This window comes from Danio aesculapii, chromosome 2 (genome assembly GCF_903798145.1).
Source record: "Danio aesculapii chromosome 2, fDanAes4.1, whole genome shotgun sequence".
Classification (NCBI taxonomy): domain Eukaryota; kingdom Metazoa; phylum Chordata; class Actinopteri; order Cypriniformes; family Danionidae; genus Danio; species Danio aesculapii.
The window spans coordinates 38,095,757-38,107,332 of record NC_079436.1 but is presented as its reverse complement, the minus strand read 5'-3'; the positions used below and the strand labels follow the sequence as shown (position 1 = coordinate 38,107,332).

Sequence of the window (11,576 nt, the reverse complement as noted above, 5' to 3'; positions counted from 1 at the left end):
AACATGGTAGCTTTTGAAAAATATTTAATGACAGCATAAAACATTCAAATGGGTAAAAAGATCATAAGCATTTGATAGGTTAATTAATATTTTGATTTATCTGGTTTTGATTAATAAATCGTACATTTTTTATCTACTTATCAAAATATCTAGACACTTTTAACCAGGGGTGCACAAACTCAGTCCTGGAGGACTGCTGTCCTGCATAGTTTACATCTAACCCCAATCAGACACACCTGAGCCAGGTAATCAAGCTCCTACTAGGCTTTCTAGAAACATCCTGGCAGGTGTGTTAAGGCAAGTTGGAGTTAAACTCAGCAGGACACCGGCCCTCCAGAACTGAGTTTGGGCACCCCTGCTTTTACTATTTATTGTAGCCTAAGTTCTCCAAAATATAGCCTGCTGATATGTCATTAAACTAATGTCATACACAGATTTATCATCTTTAATGCATCTCATAATCTTCAACTCCAATTTTACTCAAAATTTAATTAACATCATGATAGTATTTCTGCATGTGTTGAAGTAGGCTGTTAAGTAGACTCTTAATCAACATTCAAACTAACAGTTCTTGTATTCATGATCACAGCATGCAATCATTGCTTTAATCATGTTCATAGATTTCTGCTGGAATATCGTCATTAGCAAACTGAATCATTTGTATCGTCCCTGATGGACACTGACTTATGAAATTACAAATGTAGAAACGTGCATTTCTGTAAAGTGTTTTTGAATCAATGTATGTATTATGAACTTTATGAATAAACATGAATTTACAATTGAGTATTTTCAGCTATTGCAGTTATAATTATTGAAATTTGCTGAAAAATATGAAAAATAAATCCACTTTCTCGTTCCTGAAGCCTAATAACAATCTGAAATTAAAAGCTACTATAAAAATATTATTTGGTTAAAAAAGATTCATAAGACCATGTATTTGCTTTCCCTGTGCATTGTGCATTCTGTTTTATATGCTGTCAAATGACCAGCTTGACATTGTTCTACTCACGAATACTTCCACCCATCACATTCACATTCCATCCATGTATTTTTGTTTTTCCACCTCTTGTGTCCCTATCCGCATTGTACTGAATATACATCATCATCATCCCCTTCAACCAGCTCTCCCTTCTGTCTCTCTTCCTCCCTCTCCTTGATCTTCTCCCTCTCTCTCTCCCTTTCTCTGTAGTACTCCTCCTTTAGATCCTCTCTCTCTCTGCGTCTCCAGCCACGGGCAGTGATATAGAAAAGGTCTACATTATTCCCAGAGTAGGCATCCCAGTGAGTGGCTCTGAAAACAGCCTCCCGGGCCAGTCCCACTGCCTCATCTACAGTCATTCCCCATCTCCATCCGTCATCAAGCACAGCGTATGCATAGGGTGACCCTGAACCCACTGATATTATCTCTCCATTCAGTTGCAGCCCGTCACTGCAAACATAGCACACCTTGGGACCTAACCGTCCTCCAAAAGTAGACCGATTCTGTTGATCTGGTACGTCCTTCAGAATCTCCCCCTGCTCACTTATTGAAGCTGTTTTTTCACTACCTAGAGCAGATTCATCCGAAATTGCAGATATAGTGGAATCATGAGCCATAGATTCATTAACATTTACAGTTCCCATGCTTGTTTTCCATTGTATCTGAGATTCTTCTCCATCCCATCCACATAGAGTAGCTGCAACACAGACATTAGTGCCTTTGAATGGATGAAGCATCGTGGAGAGTAGCTTTGCAGCTCCATTTATGCTTAGTCTCGTTCGATGGCGAAGCTGGTAAAGCCTCATCTCACGTGTGAGGATCCGTTCCCACAGCATACAATCGGCACCACTGCCTGAGGTGTTCACCACCAGGTGAGAGTGGATGGGCATAATCTTATGCGTTATCGGGCAGCAAACTAGACCCTTACAGCTAGCACGAGTGTCCGCAGCTGCTATCACACCATCCTGGAATATGAAACCCAAAGTGGTGGTACCATGTGACAAATGAAATGGTTGCTCATGAGGTGAAAAAGTTGAAGAGAAAGGAGTTGGTGCTCTGTTTTTTCTGCAGCTCTGCTGAGCTGGAAAGTGAAAATTAAAAGAACTCTCTCTATCAAACTCAAACGGTGTCCTCCACATGTATCCCATCTCATTTGGTAGGTAACTGGATGAGTTGGTGTCATCAAATGTCTCTGTGAAACCACAAACATCCTGAAGAGCCATTTTAGCTGCTAAAGTGGGCCTTAAAAGCTAAACTGACAATAAAGACTCCTCCGAGGCCTGATTTATATAGAAGGTGGAGAGTCTCATCGTCATATCCCTTACACACATGTGATGCCTCAGCAAAAAAAAATCTCTGCTACCATTTATATCTGATATGCTTCTGTGGACACCACTGAGGCACAACAGTGAAGCGACTCTTCAAACATAATCATAAAGTGCTGAGATGAGAGTATAATGAGCTCCGTCTGCTTTTCTGCAGATCTCACCAAATATTTTGCAGGTTTGAAGCTGTGCAAATGAACCGTGTGGAATACAACACTGAATTCAGACAAAATGCTTAACTGTCTATGTAGTTGAAAATTGTTTTATGGCCAAAACCAATTTTAATGCTTTGTTAAGTTTGGAGACAATGCTTTTGAGACTTAAAACATTCTATACATCTTTTCAGTTCAGGGGTATCAGGGGTGAGGCCAGAAATTTTGTCAATATTAAATAGGGTGGATATGAGATTTTTCTTAAACTTATGTATTATCTTTTATAAAATCTTTTATAAAACACTCAATCTTTTATATGGTACCCCCTTGAAACCGAGATGTCACATCTCAAGGGGTTTAACCATAAGAATAAAATTTGTTGCAAAACAGATGCAACTGCTAAAAATGACATTATCAGTTTTTGTCTGAGAAAAAAAGGCTAAAAGTATATTAAAAATGTACGACTAAATTGAAAAAGTGTTCGCTTTTGTACAACATTAGTCAAGTCAAGTTAAGTTGAGCTTTATTGTCATTCACGTGTGGACATGCAGTGGAAGGAAATGTCATGTCTCGCAGGACCACAGTGATACATAAATAAACATAATCATGAATATGAACACAACACTGGATATAAGAGCTTTTATAAACCTACATAACTAACACAACGGATTGGTACTCTGACTACTAACTACTAAATACATATAAATACTTAACCACACATAACCAGGGCCAGATTAACGTAAGAGGTAGGTGAGGCTCAAGCCCCAGGGCCCACGAAAGGAGGAGGGCCCTTGATTGGCTGAAGAAATAATTTGCAGAATTAACCGGCTCTTTGTGTTGTGCTTTCGCATGTCGCAAATGTGAAGTATTCCTTTTGGCTCGCTGCTGTTCAAAAACATTGGCTTTCGAGTGGCTGTAGCTCAAGACCAAATTGGAAATTAGAAGAATGGATTTTAAAGATAATTTAAGGATTTCTGATCACCTAAAGTTTAAAGTACAATTTTTTCAGAGATGACCCTTAAGTATTTATTGTAAAGCACTCATTTAGGAAGTACTGCATATGTGTTATTTTTACTGATTTTGCCAGCCTGTTCAAAATTTGAAGTTTATGTTATGTGACCATATTTATATGCTTGTATGCCTACTTTAGTAAAATAGAAAACATTTATAGTAATCAAATATAAAAAATAAAATTGTGGAAAATTGGATAATAATATTAATTAGCAAATTATTAATAATAATAGCAACAACAAGAAAAAAATGGGGCCCTTGGGTTTGCTATAGCCTCAGGGTTTCAATATGTTCTTAATCTGCCCTACACATAACCTAAGACACACAAGTACTTTACATAAAAGAGAACAATATTGTCCAAGATATTGTGCAAAAGATTTTAAGGTTGAAGAAAACAAGTAGTGCAACCTGATTTGAGATACATTCACAGGTAAACATTGTTTTCTTACTTAATTTTTGTAAGATGGAGTTTAGGTAAAGTGTTTGGTGCGTATATAGAGAAGACTGTTTCTACAGGTGGTTTGTCAAGTCAGGGCACATACACCAGAATTTTATTACTTCTTATTTATTCTTTACATGTTTACTAGGCAGGATTGTTCTTTCTCATAAAAAGGGGGATAAATGTCTCAGTTGACTTGGTGTAACCAGTTGTCAGTCTGGCTCTGCAGTCACCGAGTGGTACATTAAAAGTTAAAGGTTTCGTTCAGATGACAACATCAAGTGATGTTGGCCTTTGTTATTTATGTAGCCTATGTAAACCTGCCAAATATAATAGTGAAAATCAACCATGTAACTTGCGATTATAATTCAAAGATATAGCCAAGAGCTTTCATGAGAAGGGTCACTTCAAAATTTGAATAGTATATAATTTAGAAAATTATAGAAATAAAAGGTAGCTAATAAAAGTTATTAGTAGTTCTAATTTATAAATGCGTAGTATGTTTTTAGAACGTCAAATTGGATATTGAGTGAAAAGGTCCAATGGAAGGAACTGATTCAGTCTGTTTTGGAGAGCTATTCCACTTCAGGCAATAGTAAAGCCCACAGATATTCTTTTCTTTGTGAAAAATCCAGCGCAAATCCATTTGCCACGGGTTTAATCTGGAAATATGCAGTGCTCAGTTTAATTAAAATAACTCGTTGACGTGGTTATCACTGCTGAGTTTATAATAATTAATCCTGTAGTATAAAAAACAAGCTGATTATTACATAAACGACGCAATCCTTTAAAACTAATTAAACGTTCCCCTAAAATTACTGGAACAAATTAAAGTTCGTCTCACAGAGCGCGTATGGCCTCTCTTTCTAGTCTGCAGCATCACGTCTGCCCTGCCGGCCCCACAGTCTGACCTCGTTATGAAATCTCGCGAGAGACTCAAGAGAAACAGAAACTGCCTCACGAGTGAACGCCATTTTGGATCCAAACTCGCTTGTCTGCTAGAGTTATTGCGCTCTTGTATTGAGCCAACATGACTTCAGTTTCTCCATAGTTCTGTTTCTGTTTAATTTTTCCCTCCTATCTCGTCTCCTAACGATGGCGTCCGGCAGTGCAGGTAGCAGGGTCTCCTGCGGGAGAGATTTGAGTTGTGTTCCTGAAGTGGCGGATACCCTCGCTGCGGTCGCCAAATTAGGGTAAGCAAAGCGAGCTATAGGCGCAGTAACTGGATGATATTTTGGTGTTATTTTTTAATGAAGTGAAGTGTGTTCAGTTTGAAGTTGGCTCGGCTAGGTCGCTGCACGTGATGCACATGAGCTTTGCTAGCTAATAGCTGCTTTTTCAGATCTACTTGTAATGCACATGCGTCTGTATCAGTTTTGGGAAATTTAGCATGGCTTTGTTTTCAAGCCTTTGCAACACCCCTAGAAAGATTTTTATAAAAAATATTTTGGGGCCGTGTAATTATATTTAATAGATTTTGAAAGAACTCATTCATTCCTGTTGTACATGAAATGTACATTTTAGCTCATTAATTTTGATCGAAACATTACTGATTGCTTTCCAATGCTGAAGGTGGTTGGAGATGCAAGCAATATCTTAAGAGGTTTGACCTCATTTACTGATGGGATTGAGAAGCTTTTAATGACTGATCACTTGACGGCTGAATACATTCAAAGTCACTGTTTTATAAACAAGTTATTTGGGCTTTCTGTCTTGTAATCAAGCAGGATGCTTTTATATAAAAAAAATGAATTGATTATAAATTAAAGGAAAATCAATACATTCCAAGACCTGTCCTGTTTGATGAAATTAGATTTTTTTTTAGCTGATTTACTAATATAAATGTGAATATACTCAATATCTTGCCTGCCTGTGTAAATGCATGTAATTCTGTCCTACAGGTTTGATTTCCTGTGTATGCCGTTGTTTCACCCACGGTTTCGAAGAGAAAATGAACTGGACCCTGCAAAGTCACGTTCTGGAGCCCAAACACGCTCTGACCTGCTGCTGTGTGGTAGAGGTGAGATATTATAGAAAAAACTCTTTTCTGCATCAGAATATTCACACGTGGAATGGAGTCAGTTGCAAAATCATATTTTTGCATAAGGTATATTTTTTGCATGAGGTTTTTAAGCTCTAGAAGTGGTCTTATAGTATAAACTTGAAGTGATGTACTATAAAACCGTACTGTACTTTTTAAAACTTAGAAATAAAAAAATGAATTTGTTAAAATAAAGCAACAAAAACACATCTGATTTTAAAACAATAATGTCAAAGTTACAGTGTCAATTTCAAGTTTTAACTTAACGTATACTTCATTTTTTACACATACACAAGGTACTGAATACTAGGGCTGGACTATTCTGGGAAAATATGCAATATGGGATGTTGTTAAGTATTGCGAACTTTGTATTACCTAGCGCTACCGTATCTTTCTTTATTTCCGTATCTGATCACTATTAAGGCCCAAACTCAGTCGCTTGATCAAATTCCGACATCAATTGCAAATACCTTGATCTCGTCTCAAATGCAGGGGCGATAGAGCCTTTGCAATTGTGGGTCCAAAGCTATGGAATAAGTTACCATTAAAAATCAGAATAGCACCTACTTTATCTATTTTTAAATCAATGCTAAAGACTCATCTTTTTTCGAGTGCATTGAACGTTCCCTAATGGTGGTTTCAGGCTATATTAAATTGATTCTTTCTTGGAAATGTTTACTGTTGTTACTATTGTTTTATATTGTTGTTTTATTGTAGTGTATTTGCTGTTTTTATCTGCTACTGTACAGCACCTTGGTCGACCAAATGTGGTAATTAAGTGTGCTCTAGAAATAAACTTTGATTTCATTTCATTTGATATTCTGATTCTGATTGGCTGTTGTCTTTTTCCTCGCTCCTTATCTGCTGCTCCAACCAATAACAGAACAGCAACTACTGGGATAAAGATAGTAAGACCCCATTGGCCAAATTTCAGGGCTTGAAATTGTGACCGTTTTAGTCGCATATGCTCTCGAAATGTTATCCATGCAACCTCAAAATATATTTGGGAACATTTGAGCGAGTGCATGAAATTGTTGCCGTGCGACTGGTTTTCATTGCAAAACGTTCACCGGATGCACATATTTAGGATACATTTACGCAGAATGCATATTTGTACCTAAAAACGTAAAATACAGTGCTCTGGAATAGTAAACAAATCCCGCAATGCTTGCCCTGCCTTCAAGCTCTTCTGATTGGCGCACTGCTCTAGTAATGAAGGCAAATGAATTGGTTAAAATCAGCCATCAGTCATTCAGTTAATGCTTTCTGCCTTCAGGTGAAGGGGAGCTACAGCTGCGAAAATCTAAAGCGCTAAAGATGAGAGATTGAAATGCACTGACAGTTTTTGTTTTAGAAACCACCTAAAGTTACAAATAATAGCACATCTGATTAATGATACACATTTCAAAGAGTGGATAAGACTCTTAAAGCCATTCACTGTAAAGTCTGTGTGACTGAGTTTTCAGGTAGCAGTGCTTGCCACTGAATCTACACATTTTAAGTGTGAGATTTTCAATTTAATCCTTCATTTAATCGATTTCAAATGCAATAAAACTGGTAATACAAAACTTGTAGTAACGATGCGCATAGTTGCGCATGGTGGGTGAGACTAAATTTAGGCTGGTGTGACCACATTTTTAAATACGTGCACCAGTGCTACCAAGTAAAAATTTTAATTTCGAGCCCTGAATTTAGATAAACAACCAATGCATAAAATAAACGTAATTTATCACACATGTCTGTGATACGCAAATGTATATACTGTTATCGTGATGATGATAATTTAGCAGTATATTGTGCAGCCCAATTGCCGACTGTACACAACGTGAATTTTGCCATTAGAGGAGTATGTGCAAACTGTCCTATTTCCATGACTTCATGTGCTTTTAATTGTTTTTGCACAAATTAGTTTGTCCACATTGTCAACACTGAAATTAGCCATTTTTACAAACTTACGCATTCCAAACTTGGCAAAGGCTTAACCTTATGCCTTTACTTGGATGAGCCTTTACTATACCTATCCCTATAGGCTTTACCCTCTTCGGAGTGACCGCTTCGAAGGGATTAGAGCATAGGGATGATCCCTTCTGAATGATGTGCTGTTCAACACCAAACAACTTCCCTTTGCAGAGCATCGTTGGGCCTGCTGTGTCCCTCAGTTGTACCAATAAAAATCCTTCTTTCTGAAGGGCCCTTCGAAGTGGCCAGTTTTGAGCACTTCATTATGGAAGTACACTTCAATATAATGGGAATGATTGTGCAATCCCATTTGGGAATGCACTGGCTGTCTAAACAAAAGTAACAAGAACATTTAACTATCGAAGGCTGTATTTTAGGTAAGTAGAAAGACATTTGTCATAACTTTTAAAGAGAAAAGGTGCAGACACTGGAGAAAGATAAATCTTTCTAGTGCATGTGCTGAAGTATGTATTTGTGGCTGCTATAAATGAATGTTGTGTACTTTTTAAAACGTGTATGTACGTGCTGAACGTGTATATTAACAAATGTGTAATAAATTGTGTATACTAGCATATGTGTAAGAATGTTGCTTCACATCACTAATAACTATTCTGTACCCCGCACTGTGATGGCAAGTTTATTTAAAATGCAAAATGGAAGGATTTTATTCATCCTGAGCCCAGAAGGATTAAAGGTAAAGTCATATTTAAAGTTCAAAAGAGAGACATAAAAAGATCTATTAAATTTTAAGGGTCAGAACGAGGCTGGAGAATGCTTATGAAACCTAAATCACGACTATTTTTGCCTCAAAAACCTTTTAAGCAATCCTCAGGGGACTAAATAAATGATTAAAGATCATATGATAAGACCCCTTTAATGTCACTTCCTCATTAAGTTTCTTTTGGATACATTGGATAACTGACTTGTTCTTCATTTCTTTTTCCGTGATTGCCTGTAATTGCATTTACAGAATTACACACACTTAGACATTGTGATTATATCTATGTAATAATATGATGTCCATTAATTCTTCACTAGATTGGAACACTCTTATCGTGGGAAAGCTGTCACCCTGGATTGAGACTGACTCCGAGTTGACCACAGAGCGCAGGAATTCAGAAGCTGTATGTTCACACTGTTTATTTGGGCTTTTATTTTATTGCATATGTATGTATAAATGCATTATTCATCTAACCTTGAACATTAAGCATATGTTATTAGTTTATTGCAGCCTACAGTGGGAATTAGAGAACCTACAAGTTGCCAAATTAAGGTCACCACTTGATGTTATTTTAACATGAGTAAAAGAGTAGACTGACGAAAGTCCTATTCTGTGTATTCTGAAGTGCAGTAATTAGTTTATTAAATGAGTTCATTTATATGAGTTTGAAAACAAATACTGATCAAACTTAATGAACACTTTCATATATGTTATTAGCCAGTCTGCCAGCTCTTTTTATGCAAAACAGGTCAAGCAGTTCTTGGGCTGGGTGATTTGGCCTAAAATCTAAATTAATTAAACGTTTTAACTTGATAACGATTAATGAATGATTATTTTATTCATTTATTTATTTATTTATTTTTGCCCTCATAGTTCACTGACAAGTTTTGTACAGTAAATATGCTCACAAATTACAAGTGAGAGATTTTGGAATGAACGCTGCGTTTTAAAATAATTGAAGGAAACACACACTGCCTACTATCTATGATTATTTATTGAACATCAATGTTGAACAACTGAAATTAAAACACACATTGCAAAAAAACAACGGTAGGGTTGCACGATTCTGGCAGAAAATGTGAATCACTATTTTTATTGTATTTTTTTTTTTGCTTAAAATCAAGATCACGATTTTCTCACGATTCGGTAAATGTAAAATAAAGGTTAATATGATTAGCCTATTATTATCGCTAATTTTCAAACACACGTGCACGCATGACGCCTACTTTAGTGAACAGAACCTGCATAGGCTATGAATAACAGGTAATAAAGTTGTAAATAACATTCAGTTTGTTGCACAGAGTGATCATTTGATCGTGACACTTTTAATGCCATTTGAAGGTGTCAGTGTTACTGTGAAGACTTGTGCGTCTGCCTTTACCCTTCTCTCCTGACCTTGAAAATATAATTGGCTGAATTGTAGAAAAGCTGAATTAAGATCATGTGTAGGGTTGAATCGAGATCGTGATCTTTTTTTCGTTTAATCGTGCAGCCCTTACCAACGGTCACATTATCATAATCTTAATAATTTTTTAAAATGTTTTTCATGTAAAAGTAGAAAATAAGCTGTATCTCTTCTAAATAAAATAATTCTTGTATATCCTGTAAATAATACTTTAAACAGTGCATTTCTTGCATCTACTGTAAACCAAATATTTTAATGTAATGGAAAATATGCCTTCTGAAGGCATCTTTTGTGCAGCTTTTAATCATTGTCAATGTAGTGCAAAGTGCAAATGGGTCCATCATCCTACTTGACCAGAGATCAGATGTGTCTGCAAAGTGGCTGCAGAAGTATAAATCAGCCTCAGCTAAATCGTCGGAAAATCAAAGTGTAAACAAAACAAAAGTTTCCAATTGGAGCTCCCCCCCAGGACTCCACACTTGTAAACACTTGCTCCAGTGGGCTTGCTGCTCTCCCTCGGCTCTCTGTGCCACACACACTCTTCCCAGCTATCAAGCTGACCTTTCAGAGATCCACAAGTAACTTTGTTGTTGTAACAGCAGAGAGAGTGGATAAAACGTTACCTCACGATTACGTCAACAGGTCAAAGTGGCCACAGAGAGAGAGTTTCAGCTTTCATTTTTTCCTAGCTGGGTTCTGATGTACTTCCCTGTCAGTGAAAGACTGTCCAGCAAACTCTCAAGCAGTGAATTGTACACAGTTATCTGCTTTTTAAGTAACTGGAGCATTTAATTACTCGCTGTCTCCTCCCTCGCCATAGTAAGCTACCGCCATATAATGCAAATGTGATAAATGACGCCAGTACATAATAACTGGTTGTGATCAATGCTGAACCAATACCAAATTGTTCGGGTCTGCATCATGGTGCATCGAAGACACCAATTAATTTTGACACCCCTAGCACGGCGAGGGGTCTGCGACCGCACGAAGGCTGCGCTGGACCATATGTGTGTGCGCTTGACGCAGAAGTATAATCAGAGCGGGATCACGTGACTCCACACGCAGTAGAGAAAGTAATCGAAAAAATCAACCTGGAAAAATGTTATTGATTATAGGTTCTGAATGTCGATTTCGATTAACCACCCAGCCCTAAGCAGTTCCTTGAAGCTGAAAACTTTAAAATAATGAAATGGCAGCCCAAAGTCCTGTCTAAACCTGATTGAAAATCTCTGAGAAATCCTTTGCGCTAAAGTCATGGATAAGACACCACTACAGTCACTGAACTTTGGAAGACTGGTGATGTCCAGAGAGAGACTAGTTATTCAAAGCAAGATCTTGTACACTTTATACTGATTTCTGAAATTGTACTTGTAATCTGTCTGTGAGACAATCATTGCTGTTCTTCAAGTTTGATCACTGTGTGTGTGCTACAAATTATCTTGTAAAACACTGTTCGACTAGCTTGTTATTGCCACAACTAAAGTTTGTTTAATTTTGATCAATTCTCATTTAAAATTTTTTAAAAATGAATATAAAAAATAATC

At 37.1% G+C, this 11,576-nt stretch overlaps 2 protein-coding genes across 2 annotated transcripts in view; one reads left to right on the top strand and one right to left on the bottom strand.

Annotated features, from left to right (window-relative positions):
- Nucleotides 1–1,074: 1,074 nt before the first annotated feature.
- On the bottom strand, nt 1,075–2,202 carry psmb11a (proteasome 20S subunit beta 11a). The gene has a single exon (XM_056467561.1). The coding sequence runs from the start codon at nt 2,200–2,202 to the stop codon at nt 1,075–1,077; it is 1,128 nt and encodes a 375-aa protein (XP_056323536.1).
- A 2,773-nt stretch (nt 2,203–4,975) lies between these two features.
- The window catches only part of prmt5 (protein arginine methyltransferase 5), a 21,650-nt gene continuing 15,049 nt past the window's right edge, over nt 4,976–11,576 (top strand). The window contains exons 1-3 of the mRNA XM_056479095.1: nt 4,976–5,099; nt 5,808–5,926; nt 8,945–9,030. Coding sequence (XP_056335070.1) covers nt 5,002–5,099; nt 5,808–5,926; nt 8,945–9,030 — 303 coding nt within the window. The 5' untranslated portion in view covers nt 4,976–5,001. The remainder of the gene's footprint in view (nt 5,100–5,807; nt 5,927–8,944; nt 9,031–11,576) is intronic.